At 38.1% G+C, this 23111-nt stretch overlaps 1 protein-coding gene across 3 annotated transcripts in view; it reads left to right on the top strand.

Moving 5' to 3' along the window:
* Positions 1–236: 236 nt before the first annotated feature.
* The window catches only part of WDR37 (WD repeat domain 37), a 43437-nt gene continuing 20562 nt past the window's right edge, over positions 237–23111 (top strand). The window contains exons 1-9 of one of the 3 annotated variants that reach the window (XM_084225809.1): positions 237–418; positions 5536–5567; positions 9372–9549; positions 12205–12301; positions 13949–14044; positions 14212–14276; positions 19377–19512; positions 20865–20936; positions 22853–22897. In XM_084225809.1, coding sequence (XP_084081935.1) covers positions 9412–9549; positions 12205–12301; positions 13949–14044; positions 14212–14276; positions 19377–19512; positions 20865–20936; positions 22853–22897 — 649 coding nt within the window. In that variant the 5' untranslated portion in view covers positions 237–418; positions 5536–5567; positions 9372–9411. Of the gene's footprint in view, positions 419–698; positions 1022–5535; positions 5568–9371; positions 9550–12204; positions 12302–13948; positions 14045–14211; positions 14277–19376; positions 19513–20864; positions 20937–22852; positions 22898–23111 lie in introns of those variants that run through there. The other 2 variants (XM_084225808.1, XM_084225810.1) reach the window with 2 other exon arrangements.

Below are 23111 nucleotides of genomic sequence, written 5' to 3'. Positions count from 1 at the left end.
GTGGGCTGTGCCGGGCGGGAGGCGCTCCCTGTTCCCGAGTCCGCGGGCTGTGCCGGGCGGGAGGCTCTCCCTGAGGCCGGGGCGTTCCCGAGTCCGCGGGCTGTGCCGCGCGGGAGGCTCTCGGTGTTCCCGAGCCCGCGGGCTGTGCCGGGCGGGAGGCTATCCCGGGGCCAGCCCGTCGCCATCGCGGCTCGGAGCGGGGGCCGCGCCGCTTCCGCCGGATGTCGCCGCGAGGGCTCGGCACCGGGGAGGCGCGTCCTGCCCGAGCGGCGCCGCGATCATCGCCGCTGCTGCTGCTGCCTCCGCTGCTGCCCCTCCCGCCTTCTCCTCCTCGTTGTCCTCATCCTTCCCCTCCTCTTTTTCCGCGCCGCCTGCGGCCCTGCCCCTCTCCGCCCGCCGCCGCGGCTGTGGCTGACAGGTGAGTGCGGGGGACGCGGGGCGCGGACCCTCCGCCATCTTCGCGGCCGCCCGAGGGGCTGAGGGGTGCGGGGGTCCGGGCGGGGTCCGGGGCAGCGGCGGTGGCACCATGGCTGTGGTACCTGCGCCGTGCCGCCGTCGCCGCCCAGGCCCGCGGCGCAAACCGGGGCTCCTGCCCGGGCACCCCCTCCCTGCCCGTCCTATTCTGCTTTATTTCCGCGTGAAATGACTTGCACGTTCTCCTATAAAAACCCGAAATAAGCGAAAATAAGCTCTCCTTCCTCTTCTGTGCGTGGCGGTTTTTGAACGCTTCCAGCCCCAGGCTGTAGGGATGGTTCCAGGTCTGCGGGTAGGTGCTGTGAGGAGACTCCTCTCGCTAACTTTGTTCGTGTGCTGCTGCCTATCCTAAGGACAGGCCAAGCGTAGAGCCCCTGTAGTTTACAGGTGGAGTTCAGGTCCTCTGACACCTGTACAAATGGAGTAAACATGGAACCCTCAAATTTCTGAAGTGGGGCACAGCTAAATGATGAGGAGAGCATCGTTTGTGGTGGCATGGGGTGAATCTGGCCTTCAGCAGTGGGAGGATGACATGGAAGTGTCCAAGGTGGGTAAAAATTGGCTGCAAAGAGCCATCTTCAGTAGTTCTCTCATTTTCTGAGCTAAAACCCTGTGAAAATAAGTTTGAGGGAAGAATAGATATGCTTAATGTATTCAGGGGTTGAGCGGATGTTAAATTCCATTCCTTATGCAAAGACAAGGAAAACTTCTTTCAAGTTGTGTTGATCTGTGGCTCAAGGGCATCATGGTCTTTGTGAGAAAAGAGAAACTTCTAAGTGTGTTTTTATCTCTCTTGTCCAGCTTGTCAAATTTATTTTGTTATTGCTGTAAAAGTGGGCTTTCTATAACAGTAATGTCATGGAAGGTTTACGTAAGGAACTGGTGGAACAGCTTCTTCGAAGTGATTCAGTGTCATTGAGTACACCTTGACATGGAACAAACGTCTGTTGTTCAGGCACCCATTTTGCAACATTACAACTGCATCGTTAGCCTTGAGCAAATTTCTGAAACTGCTTTCCAAGCAAGTTTGCTGTTGGTGTTTCTTGATGTTTTTAAAAGAGAGCTGGTAACCCCAAGAACCCACAAGTATGTTTTCTAATGAGCAGTTTAGATTAGATAATCTTTGTGCATGATGTCAGCTCTAACCTGTTTTGTAGTAACTTTAGATGTTGTTTTGTGTGTTGTGGACTTGGGCAATTATTTTAAGAAAAGGTTCTGGTACCAAACATTAGCATTTAAGGCCAACTGTAATGTTGATTGTCTTTTTAATGCCAGTTGTTTATGTGTATGTTTGTCCCTGAACTGGGTTTATCATGTTAAATCTAAAGATTTTAAGATGAGACTGCCTCTTTAATATAGACAGGCCCTTCCACCATCTATTTTTTTTTAAATTCAGGACTTTTTTTGAAGCATGCAGTCTTTAGTATGGACTGAAGTGCTTAAGTTTGTTGGTACAGTCACAAGACAAATCTTGTGAGTGTGGTGATAATGTCTGATGAGAAGATCTTACTTCTATGAAATCCTGAAATTGCAAGCCAGAACTAGTATGTGCCAAGTAAGGAGGAATTAAGTGGTATTGCATTCTATAAATTTGAGATGAGATTAGGATTGTTTTATGTGATGGAATTTTAAGTCTTGGAGCTAAGACTAGTAGGTTGTCTTGCGAGGTGAAAGGCAGGGTGAAGGGATTTTTTTGGAGGCCAACCCTTCAAAGCCCTGTGGGGGAGAGTTGGTTATTGCTCTGTGAATGACATCTGAGGAATGGACAGGAGTCAGGATGGTCTTCTTGCGAGCCAGAGTGATTTGTATTTTCTCATTTGCAAGCAATATGTACTGACTATTTTTAGGCTTGATGTTCAAGATGGTAGGCTGGGTGCTTGCAGTGCTCTTACATGGACTGTTGGTAGGTTCTGTAGTTCTCTGTGCTAGACCACATGAGGTAATACTTCAAGAATGTGCTGTACAGAGGTTATTTATTGGTGCTTCTGAAGAGCTTGCTAGATATATTGCAGTTAGAGTCAAAATTACTTGCTTTTGTTCAAGTCTTAAGAATTAAGAGATTTTAGTTTACTATATATTCCCAGAGGATGAGCAGTGATACTAGAGGCCACTGTGCTTGAATAAGACCATAATAGGAATTAATTAATACATCCATAACAAGTACACAAATATTATTTGTTTAGGGACTAGCAGAATAAGATTCTGGCTTCTGAGTGTGGTGCAGTACCTTCTTGAACAAACACCTGGTTAAATTGCCTTTGCTCTTGAACTTCCTTAGGATTCCTCACCCTCAGGTCCTGTATTTGCATCCCTGTGCCTGCATGGAGGCTTCTTCTGGGCTGTTAGGGATTTACTAATACAGAAATTGGAGCTGCAGTGCCTGTGAAACAGCTGAGGAAATAAAGCACCCTTCAAACATATTTTAGGAGTTAACCAGCTGTAAGTAATTTAGCAGGACCTGATGCTGTCTGTTGAGTTCTTCAATAAAGTCACTTCATCAGTACCTCTAAATAAAGGAAGGTACAATATATACTGATAGGTTACTAACTAGTGTTGAACATAAGATTATATTTTACCTTGCACCATTTAAACTAGTTGAAACAATGAGCACCCTCAGTGAGCACAGGTGGCACTGGTCTCAAAGGGAAGCTTTCAGGTCTTAGTCTGATGATTATGAGTGGACCCAGCAAGGTTTCTACTATATTAGAGAAAGTCCAAGTCTGCTAATTATTGTTGTTTAGTATTAGATAATATAAGCTTGTATGGTGAGAGTAACATTTTTTGCTTTGGCAGACTGTATGGCATGCTGGGTCAGCCCTGCATTTTGGTGTGACTGCAGCATTTGCTGACATAGTTGAATTTGTAAGATTAAAGCTTGCTAGCTGCAAAACTGGGCTGGCTTACATTTGGATATTGGTGTTAGAAGCTTGCTTAGAGTAGGTACTCGCTAATGTGTTAAAATTTTTGTCCTTGATTTCAGCTGTATAACATATTTCAAATTTATTGGTGCAGCTTCTTTACTCTGCTTTCTATTGAAGGAGGTTGTCACCTTCAGTGGTGGATGGCTGCTTTCCCCTTTTACATTTCGAGGAACATCCAGTTTAATTTGAAAGAAAGCCGCACTAAATTTAGAAAAAGAAAAATCAATGTTGTAATGCTTGAGTGGATTTCACAAGGTTTGAGCATACTCATTAGTGTTTCTAGCATCATCTGTGATGATCTGGAATGGTTTTGTTTCCTAAATATTTACCTTTAGCAAAACAGCTAGTCTTACAAAGCAGTCTGTTTAGCCTTTCTCAGGTGTGTTGTAGTAATGCAGCTTGCATTGAATTAATGGCACTTGAATGTACAGCATCACTGAAGCAAATTGTTCACTGAAGACCTCAAAATGAAAGTTTTACTCCTTTAAATTTGATTTCTTTGCATATTAATAAAAGAGTGTAGTGGCATATGTTGATACTTAAATTCCCTTAACTCATGAATAATCCTGTCAAACTGAGTTCCTTGTAATTAAGAACCTAATAACTGTAATCATTCTTCTCTCTTTCTGTTTTCCCTCCCTGCTATGGAAAAAAAAGCCCCAAACCCACACACTCCCCTACATTAATGGGCATCTTTGTATTGTAAGGTTTTAATGCTGCACTAGACAATAATTACTATTGTAAAACGTCTTTGTGTTTTATGTAGTATACACAGAAATTTTCTTCTAAGCCATGTTTGAAAATGGGAGACATGAAATGAAGAAATTTAAGCACACACAAATACACTAAAGTGGTATGTTTTTTTTTTTTTCCATTTGACACGATCATTTAAATAGCAACTATTGCTATTTCTAAACTCTAAAGAAAATGGAGCAGAGAGATGTTGGGGAAGATGTTGCTGAATCTTCCTGATGCTTTCCCTTTACAGACTTGTGTGTTGTCTTGAATGAACAAAAAAGGAAATGCAATACTGTAGCCATTCTATCTGTGCTCTGACAGCAGAGCACAGCTTTTCTCCTTGGCTTCAGCAACATGCATACCCCAGGAATTCTTTCCTTTCAGCAGCCTTCTTGTTCTGTGTTCAAGAGCAGAAGTAGGCAAGTATAATTAGTTACTGCAGTGAGTTTTTAAGTCTGGAAAGGCCAGTGTGTGCACTCTTTGTTGGTGCTGTTTCTCTTTTGTAGCTGACTAAAACAGTAATTGGTTACACATCTGCTCTTTACTGTTACTCTGATGAAATACTTCCTGTGACTGAGTACATCTGTTACAGAAAGGTAGGTGATGGAACTTTAACACACTGTAAAATATCATGTGAGTTTAATTAAACAGCATATCTGAAATACTGGAGCATCTTTGCATTCAGCAAGTAGTAAACACCTGTGATCTAGATGTTTTCTGGGACATCTTTTTCTCCCCTACTTCTGCAGATTTATATTGCTAGAAAGGTTCTCTCCAGGCTTTGACAGATCATTGTGTAAAGTCTATGCAAATGGAGTGTTTTCCAAAACGATTGAGCAGAATAGCTCAATATGTCTCTTAATCTCACTTCTTAGTAATACAGCACTTGTGAACTACCACCCTTAGTGAAAATAGTTTAGTAATACAATATGCTTCCTCTTTCTCCCCCTCTCCCTTTTTTCTCAGAAAGTACATTTGTTCAGCCTTTTTTATGCTTGATTGCTAATTTTTAGCTTCTGTGAATTTAGCTTCATTTGATTCAGGAAGCAAGATTCCAATACTTCTTGGTGGTTTCTCCATCCTACTTGGGGCATTACTGAATAGAAGGAAAGTGACCTTAGTGAATTTTTCTTTTCAGAACCCATTTGGAATACTCGAAAGTTAAGATTAACTATATCTGGCTAATAATATATAATAGACTGTTTTGCAGCACTTTTTTCTTACTTGGTTTCACTGGGATTTGGTGTCTAGCCTTGACTTGTGTTTATGTTTTCCCTCATCCCCCCCCTTTCCTGTTGTCTGGTGTGTTCTAACTACAAAAGTTTCAAAGAATTGAAAGACTTTGACTGGTTTGTGTACTACTGACTGTTTCACTAATCAATATTTAATATGGTTTTCATAGGATATGTAACATGACACTGATATTCTGGACAGGTAATTTTCATTGTTTGAAAACCTTACATAATAAGGGGAATCAGGTAACTGCTAGAAATGAGCACCTAATTATTTTTAGCATCATATTGCCAAGGATCTGTTTTGTGAAATCTACTCTTGAAAAACCTATAGCTTCTTACTGCTGCAATTGGAATCAGAAGAGTTCTGAAATTGTAAAAGTGAAGTTAATATTTAAATGGACACTGTCATTGTTTTAAAACTGAATTTAAATCTTTGTTCTAAAAAAAGTGTTGATTATTGCTCCATTACTCAAAGTTTGTCAGGCTGTTTGGTGGGATTCAGAACAATACTATTAAAGGCAGTGAAGCTATTCCCCTGAACTTTTCCTTCCCATCCTCTGTATGCACATGCCTGCTTGTGGCCTCTTTGGTTTCAGCTTTGCTGTGGCTGTGTGCACCCTCCTGCCGAGCCTGGGAACAGCTGCATGTTTGCCCTCTCCAGAACGTGCATGGGTGGTGTGTCATGCTGCTGCATGAGGAGAGGGCAGTCCCTGGCAGTGACACTGGCTGCAGGTGAAGTGCTGCTGCCAAACAGAGACAGTGACAGTGATTCCTACCCAGTCTGCTCCGTTTGCTCACGAGCTGCCAAAGTAGAAACTTCAACGTAGTGAACATGAGAATTTCACTCTGTACTCATGCATATGACTGTGTCCCTTTAAATTCTATGTCCTAGAGTGTATAGCTGCCAAATCTGTGTGGACTGATGCTGAGTGCTGCAGTTGATTAATTGAGGAAAGGCATAGCACCCAGAGGGACCATGAGAGGCTTCAGGAGTGGGCCCATGCAAACCTCATGAAGTTCAACAGGACCAACTGCAAGATCCAGTACCTTGGATTGGAGCAGTCCCTGATATCAGTGCAGGCTGGAGGGTGAACAGATTGAGAGCAGTCCAGCAGAGAGGGACCTGGGGGTACTGGGGCATGAAAAACCAGACATGAGGCAGAAATATGTGCATGCAGGCAATGGCACAAGAAGATGTGGACCTGTTAGAGCTAGTCCAGAGAAAAGCCAGAAAAGTTATCAGTGTGCTGCAAACCTCTTATGTGAAAAAAAAGCAGAGAGAGATGGGGTTTTTAGCCCAAGAGGATTCTCTGGGGACCCCTTATCACGGTCTTTCAATACTTAAAGGGAACTTTGGAGAAAGAGAGACTTATTGCCAAGGACTACAGTGATATGACAAGGGGTAATGATTTTAACCTAAAAGAGGGTAGATTGAGATTAAATAGAAGGAAGAATTTTTTACAGTGGGGGTGGGGAAACATGGGCACAGGCCGTGCAGAGAGGCAATGGATGCCCCACCTGTGGAAACATTCAGGGTCAGGTTGGACAGGGCTCTGAGCAACCTGATGCAGATGTCCCTGCCCATTGCAGAGGAATGTGACTAGGTGACCTTTAAAGGTCCCTTCCAATGCAAATCATTCTACTCAAAAAAAGGATATTGCTCAGTAATGTCCTCCAAAATGAAGTAGCTTGGCAGAAAGGGCGAGTGGAAACTAACATAGTTAAAACAAAGGCTGGTAAGGCATAAGCCACATTAACATCTTTGTGTCTGACAGTTCAGGAGCCACATCTGACAGGGATTAGAAATTGTCTTTTGGGTTTTTTTACCCCCCTCTGCCCCCAGAGCTGAAGTGAGATGGTGTTAATGGATTTATGGGATTATATGTTGCTATGTGTATGAATAAAACTGTTTTAACAAATCTGCTTTTGCGCACACTGATGCTTCTGGCCTTAAAATGTAATCCCAAACTGCAGAATTTGGTAACTGAAAGCCATTGAAAGAGAGGTTCCCAAGGGAGCTAGGAAGCAGGATGGAAGAGGGGGGAAAAAAATATATGTATGTGCTTGGGATCTGATCATCTTTTGAAAAGAAATAGAAATGTGATTAGCATGGAAAACCTGTTCCTCATTCTTGACCATATGTCCATGAGCAGGAAGATACTTAGTGAAAATTGGCAGTAACTGTTTATGGGATGGACTTTTAAAAAATTTTGTAGAGGAATCTAGCCACAGTGAATAGCAGAATTTAGGCAAGTAAGGAACTACTCAATGGTAGTTTTTTCTAGTCTCTTCTTTAATTTGCAAATATAGCTATTTAGTTACTACTGATTAATCACACATAAAAAGCTCTGATGGGATTAGGTGCAGGGGAGGACTCTGTGGGATCCAGAGGATATTAAAAATAAAATTTAGTACAGTACAGGTCACTGGTGCAACCTAAATTTTATTTTAGATTCACTATGGAATTGTTGTCAGGTTACTGGAACACAGTTCATCAAAAAGCTAATTAAAATACCAAGTTTTTTAATAAGGATGGATGGGCATTAAAATCTTAACTAAATCTAGTCTCATTTTTGATACTAATATCTGTATCTTTATACATTTTCATTTTGTGATAAAAAACCCAAAGGAGATTTCAAGCTCATGTTATTCACAGTGCATACTGTGTTTTTAGTAATGCTTTCCTTGGCTTTATGATCTGGTAAAAAGCTGCAAACACCATGTCAAACCCCTGAACTGGTTAATGCCTGTCTTGTTCATAGCAATGGTGCTCATTCCTAGCGTGAGATCCAGCGTGTTGGCGGATCTTAAATTGGAAGTGGCCCTGGGTTTGGTTTAAATTTTCTCTGATCAACTTGTGTAAAAGGAAGCTCAGTTGCCTGGTTAGCTTTGCCAACTCTGCTCTCCTATTTCTCTGCAGACTATTGCACCTATTTTAAGTTTTAATTGTTGTTTCAGAAATGATTTATGCTGGAGAATGAATTTTTATTTTGTTCTCATTGTGCATGATTGAAAAATTTTGGGTAATCAATCCTGAAACATTTGAAATGTTTAACAACTGGTACCCCATGAAACAAAAATTCTGTTGAGTGTTTGGTTTAAATTAAAAAAATCCAGTAATTAAATGTTTGAAAAATAAGATTTTGACAGTAAAGAACATATTCTCCATATTTATGCAATCAAACATAATTTGATTTTTCATACATATTCTCCACATCTATTCAATAAATCAGACATATATTGATTTTTCTTAAACAGGGGAAGCAGTAGCTCATACATGGTAATACTGTTTGGTGATACTGTCAGGTGGTTTTAGGCATATTGAAATGCATATATTTGGTTTTATCAAGGTGACAGAAATGAACCACATCACCAGCAGCCTGTTAAGTCAGGTGCACTTTCACTACTTTCATAAATTCATGGGCATTTTCATTATTAAGGAAAGTGAAACCATGAGCTGCCAAAAATGGTGGAAGGTAGTTTTCAGAACTTCTGTAATGAAAATTAGTTTCTGCCTAATTCTGAACAAGGACGTTTGTTAAATTTTGTATGGTAATGCTTAAAGTTGAATAATACATTTTTAACCTGACAGTGTCCCTAAATTACCATGTTTGCTTTCATTTTCCAGCTGGGTTTTAATTTTGCATGCGTTTCAGTGAACTATAGTATGCATAATAGTTGTTTCCTGGAAGCATTTTGGGGCTGTCTCTGCTGGTGTTCTCCAAAATGAGCAAGGAAGTGGAATTTATTTTCCTTTTGTGGAGGTTTGTTAGCTAATGAATTAATAATGCAGAAGCAATTCCATTCTATTTGCATATATGCATATGATTTTGGACTTAATGTTGTTTGAAGACCAGCTGTAAGTAAGAGGGATCTCTTCTTTTTAATGACAACCCAAACAACTCCAAAGTTTAGTAGAACTAAGTACTTCCATTTTGAGAAAAATATTTAAATAGTGGTTCGTTTGACAAATCAATTTGTAATGTATAATGCTTGTCCTTAGTTTATCATAGGAGCCTCTGTGAAGCTGTTTTTTTGAAGTAATGCCAATAGAAAGTGGAAGCTGTGCATCTGCTCGCCAAGCAAAGCAGAAACGTAAATCACACAGCCTTTCCATCCGGAGAACCAACAGCTCCGAGCAGGAGCGGGCGGGACTGCAGAGAGACATGTTGGAGGGGCAGGTAAGGTGATGCTTGGGAGCTTGCATCACTTTTTTATGTGTTTCCTGTGGGGAGAAGCTAAACAAACTTAAATATTGAAATATGTCCAGTTAAGCTGCAGGAACAGCAGATTTTGTTGCTTGTAAGTGCTTACTGCCTTTGGAGATCATTGATGTGAATGTTGACAGTGTTTCAGGTTGTGTTGAGGCCTGTGGTGTTTTATCAGCTTCTGTGTTTTCTTAGATGAATGATCAAGCCATAAAGCAGTGTAAACCCCAGCCTGTTTATTCACTGCAACTTCTCCCTCCCACCTGAAAAAGAAAAAAATCAAGTTGGCATTTGGACTAGTAGCAATCCAGAAATATGAATAAACCAAATACTTTTGATGACTCTGATAGGGAAATTATTAGTTGGAATGCTGTTCTGCATTCCTTTCCATAAAGTAAACAAATACTGCCTGCCTGACAGAAGTGTGAGCTAACTCAGATTTTTGTTTGTGTGGGTTTTTCCTTGTTTGGCTCAAATGAAGGTGTGCTATTCTGGGATTAAACTTAAGGGAAGGAACAGCAGCCACTGCTTCTGTAGCTTTTTTAATCATGTCAGTGTAGTGGGTGCAATCTGCACTTGGAGTGTTGCACCTAAAAATTCTGAGATTATCTGTAGGTAAGGCTTCTGTCAGAAGCAGTACTGGCAAATATAAGCAAATATTAGTTTAAAAGTATTTATTGTCAAATTGACTACACAGTGTTAGTGTGGGACTGTCAAAGATGATGCAAAACTTGATTTTTATGAGACAGTTGATTTGAAACACAGATGGAGTTTGGCTACAAGAAACCTCACACTGAAGCTTCCAGAAACACTTAACGGAAAACCTGGTGTTTTCTCAGTGTTGTTACTGTTTTATTTTAATTAAATCTATTTTTCAGTAAATCATAGCATTAGTTTTCTGGGGATTAACAGAGCCTAGGTTGTTGCTTCTAGTGATCTAGAAATTGGAGAATCAACTACTTGGATAGAAAACTCTTTGTGCATTTGTAAGTACTGCAGCCTTACACTTCAGGAAAGGGGTGAAGGGCAACTCAGAGGTCAAGATATCCTATCACCCCTGCCAAAATGTTAAGCTGTAAACCAAAATGTTAAGCTGTTTTTAGTGTTTTAGGCTGTAATGCATAGATATTTAAAATATTTTATCTATCATCTTGTTGGATTTTGTTGACCTTGAGCAGTTAGGTGGCAGATTCTATCAAGTAGAGAGTATTAATGCCCCTGCACAGTGGAGCTGTAAACCTCAGGAGATCTATCTAAGGACTTTTGCAGATAAAGAGATAACATTACTACATGCTGTTTTAATAAGCTGTTTTAAACAATGCCAGCTTTAAACAGAGGAAAGGAAGTGAATGCATTTTACTGTGTTGGTTACTTCATTACAAGTTTAGATTTGTTTATACTTCCAGGCTTTGAGAATTGGTTTGAAGAACTTTTCTGCATCTCCTTTTTGGTTGCAAAAGTTATTGGATAAGTTAGTTTTTTCCATAACCTTGCTGTGTGAAATTATTGGGTAATTGAATTTGAATCTATTCTTCTATTTTCAGTGTTTCTCTTAATAGTGTTTAATGTATTTAGTATTTTTGTTTAATCAGTTTTGTTTCAAGTTGGATCTGTTGTGCTTCTGGTTATCTGTGAATGCCTGAACAAAAGAACCCTATCAAGGGAGAGGCAGATGAAGAAAGGAATGATATAGAGGGGCTTAAGGAGCATGGTCCCCCTTCTTCCAGCACAGTGCCATGGCTTAAATCAGCTGTGAACCTGTGTAAAATTGTGCACGAAGCAGGTGTGCTCTGGATCATGACTATGAGTGGTTTCTCTTGCTCTCGCTTTAAACTTTGGAAATAACTTGCACAGCCAGGGTCATGGCTGGCCCTTCCTGCTGTGCCTGCAGACAATTCCCGGGGCTGGGGCGGAAGGTGACTCAGTTAAGTGAAAACTTTTTTAAAAAGAAGTTTATAGCTGGCTACCTGGGTAAATAGTAAATGTAGTAAGCCAATTTACATATTGCGGTCTATGAGCAACTGAAGAATAGAGTGCTTGAGTAATATCTGAGGAGGGAAGGATTAGAAATTGTAGTTTTCTTCACACTTAGTTATGGTTAGTGACAAAAGTAGGTAAACATCAAAAATACATTTAAAATTTTAGTTTATCTTAAGCTTTGGTAATAAGATGCATTGTGTTCACAACTTTCCAACCCATTGTATAGTCAGCTTTTGAATTACTTTATCAAACAAAGGTATTATTTTTTCTTGAACTGGAAACATACTGATATTCAAAAGAATTTTTTCTCACTTTCTATTTTTTTTTATGAATGAATGTTTTTAAATGAATTGTACATGCATCTCGAATTGTACATGTATCTTGATTTTATAATTTTTCTCTAGTAGAGAAAACCATAACAAATATCATAGGTGATTTGAGTTCTATCCCTTGAAAGAGAAAGAATATATAAAATGAATACCTCTGTGATGCACAGAGCTATTTGTTATGTGTTCTACACTAGGAGTAGTTTTAATTTGCCTCCTTGCTGGGATATTGAGATAACTGTTAAAATCAGTTCAGACTGAAGAGTAATTTTATCAAATATATATAAAGAAAAATATAACCCCCCAGTATTTTGCCTCCTAGGATTCTAAGTTACCATCTGCTGTCCGGAATACACTCCTTGAACTTTTTGGACAAATAGAGCGGGAATTTGAAAACCTGTATATTGAAAATTTGGAATGTGAGTATCTATTTTTTTCTCCAATTTAGGAATTGTTCAAATTTAGGTTATATAAATACTAATGAAAATATTTACATTGGATAATATAGTATAATTGGTGTAGCTTTTCTGTGAGCAGTTTTGTAGTTTTTCTGAACTTGTAGCCAAAGATGGAGTTTGTACCTTTTCAGAAAAATCACTTTCTTAGCTCTTTGATGCAAGCAGTGAGATCTGGTATCTGTTGAAGCCAGTGAAGGGTCTGTCTCCTTATCAGTGTATCATCTGGTTATGTTAATCTCCAGACAATCCATCCAGCCTTTGAAGTTTTTTGCTTTGTTTTATATTTACAGGCTTAATTTTAATGGTGTAATATTAGTAAATAAAATTGGAGAAGCTACTTGCTTGAAAAAGTGTAAAATGCGGTGGTTTTGGATCAAACTACTACATTGCATAACCAGCACCTGCAGCTGTTCAGGAGTTTTGAAGTCAAGCAGTCAGATAAGAATTCCAGGTGTTATCTTGAAAAGATATTTGTTTGATGACAGTGCAATTGTCTGATAATGTAAGTGATCCAAGGTGATGTAAGAGGATCCCAGGTTAAGTAACACAGGCCTATACAGTAAAGCCTCCCTTGCTGGAATGTTAAGCTGTGTTACATTGGCTTGGATTCTGATTTATGTCAAAGTCAGTTTTTTTTCCACACCTAATCAGTTCCCACATTTAAACCAGACACTCATGTTACAAAAAAAAAAAAAAATTCTTGCCTGCTTTTTTTGACATGGTCTGGGGTTTTTATTCTCTTGAAACCTATGATTGTTTTGGTTAAAGGCTGTCTTCAAAAGTATGCATTTTTTAGTGACAATTTGCACAACTGAATTCTCAGCCTCCTGCTGAGAAGTTGGTTGGTAGCGAGAAAAGTAGAATTTCCTTCAGAAATGCTTGTCAGAAAACAAGTGGTGGATTTGAACCCTCCAGAGTATGATTATTTTCCTTCTTTTCCATTTCCATTTCTTTATCTACTTTCTTCACCTCACAGCTCTAATTATGATTGTGATTTCTTTTCACCCACCTGACAATTTCTAAATTTTTCTCTTCTCATGCTGAGTCTAATATTTTTTGGTTTTGGTCTAATTCCTGCTCTAGGACTGGAGTTATTGCACACAGAGTTTTTTAAAAAAAATCCCAAAGTATAAAAAATTGTCATTTGCAGCACAACCTTTCCTGTGAGACTCTAGTAGTAGACAACTATTCAGGGAGAATGCTGTTTTGTGATAATAAAACCTGTGTTAAGAAAGGGTGTGGTAATTCTGTGGCTAAAATATTTGATGCCACAAGTTTTCTGTCTTCTGCTGGATTTAATTCAATACAGATGGGTCACGTATTTCACAGAAATGGTTTTGTTAAACCTTAGCCTTATTTATTACTAAGAATAATTAGAAGCCACCAATACTTTGCGTGGAATCTGGGTCAAAGTTGATCTCTGGAAAATTCAGTATGAGTCTTGCTTTATGTCTTGGTGAGGCCTGCTTTTATAAAATCCCAGTTCATCTACTTTCCTCTCCTTAGCATAAAATAGCTTACTTACTGACCATAACAGTTCTTAAATAGTGTGATAATGCTGTTATTAATGATAGTTTTTGTAGTAACGTGAATTTCTGGATTTGTTAGTGCGTCGGGAGATTGATACACTGAATGAGCGCCTAGCAGGTGAAGGACAGACAGTTGATGGTGCTGAACTGAGCAAAGGACAACTGAAAACAAAAGGTAAGAGAGCCACAAAGAATCCTAAACCAGTATTTTTGAATCCACTTTTTTGTACTTTGTTGACCAAAACGTAGAATGTTACTGAAGGGAATGAATGCCAGTTACTTTTACAAACAAGCTAATGCTGTATTTGAAATATCTTCCTTTGAATTTATTTGTCTCCACAGCCAGTCATAGTACCAGTCAGCTTTCTCAGAAATTAAAGACAACTTACAAGGCATCTACTAGCAAGGTATGAGACAAATTAATCTCTGCTCATCCATGTGTACTTGTGAGACTAATGTGTCTGTCTTTTAAACTGTGGTTTCTTTAAGCTGGGTAGTGCTGGTCTGTAAATACATCTGCCTCCTAAGGAGCAGTATGTTTATCTTGGATTCATGACCTATTACTTCAACCATACCATATGATATTGTTACAATAGTTGCTCACCTTTTTTGAAGAAGGGATGTTGGAGGGGAGAGAGTGTGCACATGTGTATGTGGGAGTGATGTTTTGTAAACAGGACTAAAAAAAATAATTCTGTTTCTGAGGGAAATAGAGAACTTGCTAGTGGATTTCTGAATAAAGAATTGGGTATTGCAGAAATGGGGTTTTAAGTAGGCGCCTCTACATGTACTATTACACATTCCTTTTAAAAATAATTTTTATTTTTAGCTATGAGACTGGAACAATTTAATTCCTTTATGTTGCAAGCCTTGCTCATCAGTAGCTAGTGATGTTTTTTTGCTTGGTGTACTGGCACAGTTAACCTTTCTGATGTTTTTCATTTTGTACATCTCCATCAGCCTGGTATTTTTGTTTTCCTCACTCTCTCCTCTTTTTCAATTTTTGCAGAGAGTTTTCCTGCTGCTCTTTTTTCTCTATATCAGAGTCATTTAATGATACATTATTAAGGTTGAATAAAATGTGAAGCAACCACACTGGAATCTGGAATGTGCATCAGCTGTAAAGTCAGCTCTGTGGTGACCTGTAATGCAGACTGATATGGCGTAGGTGTCTTGGAAATGCCTTAAGTATGACAGTTTGAGAGTAAGAATAGGGTTGTGAAATAGACTGAAGCTGCTGTGGTTTATTTGGTCTCCTTTTTATTTTGTTGTTTTTCAAACTTTTATTCTTGCCAATTTGATGCATAAAGGTGCCTCTTTCAAGACTTAAAGACTTGAAAATTTGTTAATGAGACCACTTAAATAGTGGCAACATAATATTAATAGGGGCTATATAGTTTTGGTACACCTACTATGTAGTTATGAATTAGTACCCTCTACAGTAATGTGGTGTTTTGTGGGGTTTTTTTGGTCTTCTTTTTTTTTTAATTTATTTGTTTGTTTAGTTTTCTTTGTTTGTGGGGTTCTTTGTTTGTTTAGGCTTTTAAGGCAGGTGTTTATCTTCTTTTACTTTTTTGCAATGTAGCACTTGTATTTTTTCCTGAGCAAGACAGGGAGACCTCATACTTCAGCATGGGAAGCTGGGAAGTATGAGGAGGAGACTCCTGGGGAGCTGATATGTATGCACAGCAAAGCAGCCATGAGTAGTGGAGCATGAAGAATTTAATACCTGAACATTATGCACATCTCTTGTTTCAATTGGTAGCCAACAGATATCTGCATGTGCTGATGTATTTCACAACTTTGGGTCAGAATGTACTGGGGAGTAGACAGGAGCAGAAGGAAGTTACAACACTGAGAATATCTCTGTCCAGTGTGTTCTTTGAAACCTTAATGCACTTCACAGAGGTGCTTTATTTTGGCCTCTCCTTCCTCCCCACACAGAAGAGTCAAAGCTGTAAACTATTGCCTCTTGACCCACAGAGAGACTATAGCAAAGAGTAATGAAAGAATTTTCTAACAAACCATGATTTTTCCATCTGTACCCTGACTGGATGTAGTTCCCCAATACCCTGTCTGAGGAAAAACACATTTAGAGTTTTAAGAGTTTAGCAGCTTTGAAATTTTTATGGCTGTACTTTGTATGAGCATTGAATGAACAATGCTGTTTCCCAAAATGGTTGTGTTCCAAACTGCCTGGGGTAGTAGATCACAAGTTTTCTCTTCAGCCCTGACTTTATACTACTACCATACAGGGGTTTCTTGGGTGTGTGGCTTTTTTGATTGGTTGGGGTTTTTTTCCCCCCTGTGGAAGATTGGAAGAGGCTTAAGTTTTACAAACCAATTGTTTTGTGTAATTGCACACAACTACATTTTTCAGATTGGCAGTGCATGTAGAATGAATTTTTTTCCTGAAAAAAATCTTTCTCTATTTGCTTAATCTAGTGAGAAGGCTGATCCTTGACTGCTTTGATATTGGTAATAAATACTGGGACATGGTAAGAAGTACTGAAGCAATCTGTTCATTCTCTTGGGGAAAATGCTGAAGTGAACATTCTTAATTCAAGCCCTTCATATGAAATTTCCGTACTGGAATATTTTTCATCACTTAGCTATATATCAAGTTGGAAAAACTCATTTCAGAAAAGCATGGTTTTAGCAGCAAGGGTTATCCACCAGTGTCCAAATCCTGAAGAGGTAGAGTAGATTTAATGCTTGGTACTCTTAAAACTAATTTTTTGTTAATGGACAAAATTCTGTAATTTAACTGCAGTTGGTTTTAGATGCAAGAATCACTGTATGAAATCTGAAATCCATGTTTTGATATTAACAAAATGTAATGGCTGCTGTTAATGATGCCTGGCTTATGAAAGTTGTTACAATATCAGGGAAGCATCAATTGTTTATGCAGAGTCCTAAAATAAACTGAAATGATGTAACTTGCTCCATCCAAACGAAGTACCAGGATCTCCGATTTGTCTAGATCAGGATAAAGACTCTTTAAAAAAAGTAGTTATGTGCCCAATAGTTAAAAGGAATAAAACTTTTTTGACTATGTAGTTTTGCCCTCACCGCTTAAAGTTGCTTCACAGGACATTGTGTTCATCAGGCACAGTGTAATGCTGCTGGACTGGTCCTGAGTTGGTCAAGTTTTCATTTTTATTTCTAATGTGTCTGTGTGTGTAAGAAACTTTGTTACAGGGTGCCTCACTCTGCTTGCCTGGCAATTGTTTCAGTTTGTATTCAATTTTCACTTGTTCACATAGTAAACAATTGTTTTCCTATTAACAAATCTTTTTGTAGAAGGAAGTACATGAAACTGTATCAATTTAAGAAAGAGGACAGGCAAAGTGAAAACACACTCAGGATTTTGGCGGTCATTTATTTGTGTATGATGATCTACAGAAGTTACATCAGAAATTTTCCGCACTACAGAGATCTCTTTTTAGCAAGTTGTATGTTCTTTAAATATTTCCTTTCCTGGCTTGGGACATTGTTTATGTGTGTTTAGCAAAGCAGGAAGTACTTCAGGCTCTGTCTAGTTTATCCAATTACTGGTATGTGAGGTGAAGGGCAGCAAAAAAGGAAAGGAAAAAAACTTGGAAAAAGTGTGTGTTGAGTAAATATCTGTATCAGGATGTTTACTGTTGGATAGTGTTCTTGAACTCTTCTGTATGTTAATTAAAGACTGCTAATAGAAGGAGTTTTACATCCTCGCCATTAAATGATCAGTGAAAAAACTGTCCAGCAGTTTTGGAAATTCTGTGTTTGTTGATGGGTAGGGGATGGCTTCTCCTAGAAAACTACTGCATGTGAGTTTGACTCAACATTAGAAAGACAGAATAGAATGCAAGCACAGGCTGAGTTGGAAAATACCAAGTTTGGAGTTTGAGCTGAATGCTGTACCAGTCCTTTCCTGTTGGTACTTAATTCAGCTGTTCCACTTCTCATACATGAGTCCCTTTAATTTGAGGACTCTATACAATGTGAAAGTTGCATCTGTAGGATGGTGTTCAAAATTTAGGAAATTCTGCAGTATGGTTGAACTAACAGTCTTTACCATTAGCCCATTTTCTTTTCAGTGCATCTATAATGACTGCTCCTTCTGCTGCTGTGAAACCAAAATGCTTATTAGCTGATAATTTGGAATTCAAATAGGGCATTATCATTTCATCATTGGAGAGTTGACATGCTCAGGGTTTGGAATGCTCTTGCAGATTTTCTTTTAGCTTTAAAAATCTTTTTTGAAGTAATTTGCTTTAATGACATACTTAAGATCTTCTATTTTAATACCAGAAACTAATGGGATTTTAACCTTAGTTTATTGTATCTGAAATGTAGACTTAATTAACTTTGTAACTTTTGCTAAGCTGTAGATAAGTCTTAATGTGATTTGTGTTGATGTATTTAAAGGTTTTGCTTTAACTGGTCAAATACCTGCCTGTAATTCCATGCTGAGGGAAACTCTGATAAATTGAAGTTGGCTTTTTGTTTCAGTTTAACAAAGCTTTTGAGGTACTCTTTCTCAAAGAAGAGCTTCAAGACTTGTGGGGTAAAAATAGGATATTTGTAACATATTTTAAGCCATCTTTCACGACTCTTGGTTTCAATTGTCTCTGGAAGTGTTCAGCAAGAGAAACTTTTTTTTTTTGAAATATTGCACTTCCCTTTATCTGAAAATGTAGAATTTCTGCAATTTGCATCCTTTCTGTAGATGTTGAGTGTTTTGAGCATTCCTGCACTGTAGTGACTTGTAGTCTTACTGTTTTAATACACTTTTCTTCCTTTTGTTTGATATTACTTATGCACATAGTAATTTGGATTTAATGAGCCTTCTCTGTTTTTCCCCTAATAGCTTCACTTTGAGGGAGCATGCTTATCAAATGTTTAGATGAGTTTGACATATATTTTTAAAAGCTTCATTACACAAATAAACAGGCATATGCTCTCAGGTTGATGTTTGATTTGATTAGCTTCGTGCAGTTTTAAAGAGAAACAGCTGTGAGTGTTTTAAATTGGAATGTTTCTGGGTTTTACTAGACTTACATAATAAGTACATTTTTTTCAAAGACATTACACTGGTTAGCAGGGACTGTCTGAGTTATCAGATGTACTTGTTTGGGAATAGGCAAGGAAAGTTTTAAGGTCTTTTGCTGGGTTTGCTCTTTTTCTTTTTTTTCCCATTAAAATCCTTGCCCAGACTGAATGAGAAATGCACTCTGCGATTGTACAACTCATTATTCCAATAACATTGCATTATTGTAGTACAGAATAGTTTGTCTTGCATTCTGTAAAAGGGCTGCTATTAAAAAAGAAGAAAAAATAAATGAGAGGTATGTTTGCATCCAAACTCACTTTCCTACCATCAAATGTCACATTTTTGACAGTAGTGATTTGTCAGAATATTAAAGAATCATGGAAAAGTTAATATCTATTTTTATTTGTGAGATAATTACCTAATCTTGGATCGATGCGGAAAAAAAATGTTGGTGTCTCTGCTATTTCAGATTGTATCCAGTTTTAAAACTACAACATCAAGGGCAATCTGCCAGCTGGTAAAGGAATATGTTGGCCACAGGGATGGTATTTGGGATGTCAGTGTCGCGAAAACTCAGCCAGTGGTGTTGGGAACTGCATCTGCTGGTAAAGTTTTGTGTTGCTTGAATATTTAGAAAATTCTGGTTAAGTCCCTAAGCTATAGCAAATACAGATCCAAAGCGTACTCAAAAACTGAGCTTCACACTGAAAGAGTCCTTTTAAAGAAGTTCTGTAGCTGAAAAATTCTTAAAATTGGAATTTCCTTTCCCTTAGAAGGTTCAAGCATACTTGTTGGTCTTCCTAAAGTGTGTGCCAATTCACTTCCATGCAGGTCACACTCTCCCTAGTCAGCTCTGGCATGTTGGGTGGAATGGGTGGGTGAGATGGGGAGCTGCTTGCTTGGGGAGGCCTCTGGCACAGAATTCCATATGGCTGGATACAGAGATCCCTGCAGGCTTTCTATCCTAGTATTGTTTAGTCTTTGTTTTATAGAAGCTGTACATGTGGTCATAGTTTGCATATTCTTGTATTCTTGCATTCTGTCTTTTGCCTCAGAACACAGGGGAAGCTAAAAATCTTAATTTTCAGTCCTATTTACTTTATTAGAATTATTCCTTACACTTGAAGGGGTACAAGCACTAATGAACAAATCACTAAATCTATTATAGTCCAAAAATCAATGTAGAGACTTGTTTAGTCTTGGAAAATTATTAGGAAAATAAATCATAATCAGATAGAATCAGTCAATTTGAAGTGACATTCTTTTGAAGCTGGAAGAGAATCTGAAGGTATTGACTAGTCTTTAATATTTACGGACCAGAAATCTCTGCTTCTTGAACTGAACTGTTACAATTTTAATGTGCTTGCTGAGGGGGCATATTTTGTCTTTGTGTGGGACATCTTGTCTTTGTCCTGATTTAACCTGGAAACCACTCTCCAATTCAGCTTTAAGGTACTACCCACTTAAATACTTAAATTAATTATTTATTTTAGGGTGTGGCAGGATAAAGGAGTGGCATTTAGAGTGATTTCGTTTTTAAATTAATTTTTTTAGTGCACTGCAGTGACCTGTATGCATTTGGGATTTCCATGCAGGAAGTAAATAGACTGTGCATAGAATTCCTGTTTGTAGTGGCTGCCTTTTTCACCATGGAATGTTTTCTCTTTTTGTTTCTGAGTCTCATGATACACAGCTGGAGCATTATACAGAATTTGCCTTTCAATTTACCTTGCTGCAAATTAATCTGGTTAGACAGCACCTTTACTTTTTGGAGGAAATGTGTACAATGATAAGAAAATGTATAAGGTTTTGTGTATAAGGTGGTAGTCAAGAGTTCTACATTTAAAATCTATTTCATATGGTATGTACTACAGTGGAAGACAATTTGTTTGTTGAAAGGGTAAAAATGAAAAACATATGTTTTTAACTATTTACAGCTGCTTTTTAATCTTTGTAGATCACACTGCTTTGCTGTGGAGCATAGAAACAGGGAAGTGCCTTGTCAAGTATGTAGGGCATGTTGGCTCAGGTAAGATAAGGGCATGTTGTGAAAACTGGGAACAGAGCATGGGGGAGTGGAAATGTGTTTTGGCCAGCTACAGAAATGTTTATTGTGGTTTCACTTGCAGGTTTGCCAACATCATTAACAAGTTAATCATGAAGTTCCACTAATTTTCATACAGAGAACGTTTTGTAATATGATTCTTTATTGGAGAGGCGCATTAAGACAGTTCTGCAAATGCTAAATGAATAAACAAGTCCATATAAAGAAATTTACAGGCACAGTTGCGACACTCAGAAGTTAAATGTCATAACTCATTGTGGTCTTGTGCATGTGGAGAATAAAAGAAGCTTATATAATCAGAAATTAGCTGTCTTGCAGGATCCCTGTTATATTTGGGTTAGAACTACAGATGCTGGTGAATATCTTTTTGCACTTCTTTGTTTAAGATCTCATATATAATCTGCTGCATAATACAAAGATCTTGTTTTCTAGACAGTTAATTAAATATAGGTATTTTTCTTTCTTTATACCAGTATGAATATTGTGGAAACTGTTTTTTAAACCCCTCTTTGGGTGGGGAGGCGCAGTGCAGTGAATGTCTTTGATGTTAATTTTTGTCCAATTTGACAGGAACTTGATTAATGCCCTTCTGCCTCTTAATGAGTTAGAATACAGGATTTTATAGACCAAAACTGGAGAGGTTTTCCATAGCTTTAACTTGCTGTTGTTACCTGAGCACCTTGAGTGATCATACCCTGGGAAAGTGAGGAACCCAGTTATTCATCAGGATTGTTCTGCACATCACACAAACTTTGTGGCAAGGGTAGAAATAGAATTAAATTCTCTAGAACTTCTTCAGCTGTGAGTTGTACTTTTGCTTCCTGCCACATGACTTCTAGCTCCTACAGCACAAAGATAAATGCATAGGAACAACTGGTAACATGTTAATGCATTCAGATATCTCAAGTTGTTTGCTGCATGGACCTCTGAGTTCTATAAAGTCATGTCTGAAAGCTTCAGTCACTTTAACTTTCATGATGGTAGTTTTCTTTTAAAATTGGTATTTGGATAACTATGAAAATAAGAAGTTCTAACCTGTATTTAAACAGTTGTGTTTGAACAACTGTGTTTTAACAAAAAAAAAAAGGTAAATAGTATTGTATATACATTTTATATAACTATATACATCTATAAATTATAATATAAATAATGTATTTTTTATGTAAAAAACCTTTTTTTGTTTGACAATTGATTTGAAGTGGTGCAAAGGTGTTGGGTGCCAGCAGCTGGTGCACCATAAAGTTAGTTCAGTTTAAGGAATATTTTTTTAGACTCATTACACCACACTCTCCCAACAACATATGCATCTATTTTACTTGTATAATGGATGGAAATGTGTTCTAAGTTCTGTCTTGAATTGAATCTCATGCACTGAAATGAAATGAAGAGCTTTGTTAGTTGATAGAATTCTTGCAGGACATCCTGTTTTGATTACATATGGTTGCAGGACTGAAATCTGATTTGTGTTACTTGCATCAGGTTTTCAGGCATTTGTTCTTGCAATGCTAAGTAATAAGCAGGATGTTGATGGTAACATATAGTAAGTTTTCATTGAGTTAGAAATAATTATGAATGCTTAAATTCTCTGTATGGAATTCCAGAGCATTTTCCTCTGTCAGCTTACATATGATTTGAATGTGGTTTGTCTCTCCTCTCTAACATGAACCACTTGTACTGGATTCAGGAAATAACCTGCTAGAAAATGTGTTGTTGTATGTAACTGCTTTCATTGATACTACACTTTCATATCACCTAAAAGATGACTACCAAAAATTGCTGAAACCTAAAGACTACTTGATTTTTCAATGCTTTTAATGATAAAATATTGTGAAAGAATTCTTCTACTATACTAACTTAAAACTTTGTTTTGTTTCGTACAGTAAACTCCATAAAGTTCCATCCCACTGAGCAAGTGGCTCTTACAGGTATGTAAAGCTTTTTCAAATGTTAAATATGTTAATCTTGATGGAAAATAAATGTAATCTGCTAGTTTGTTCTGGTTGTAGCCTCTCCCTATTGCTTGTCAACATCCTTGTTGATTGAATTATTTTTACATTTGAAGGCATAACAAATCAGAGCTAGATCTTGCCATCTGTGTTTTTCATGTCATATTGTCATTTGTGCTTGTCTATTCCAAAC

Source organism: Fringilla coelebs (assembly GCF_963513975.1).
Source record: "Fringilla coelebs genome assembly, chromosome: 1".
Lineage (NCBI taxonomy): Eukaryota > Metazoa > Chordata > Aves > Passeriformes > Fringillidae > Fringilla > Fringilla coelebs.
Note: the sequence above shows the minus strand (reverse complement) of the source record. Positions and strands in the feature narration are given on the sequence as shown.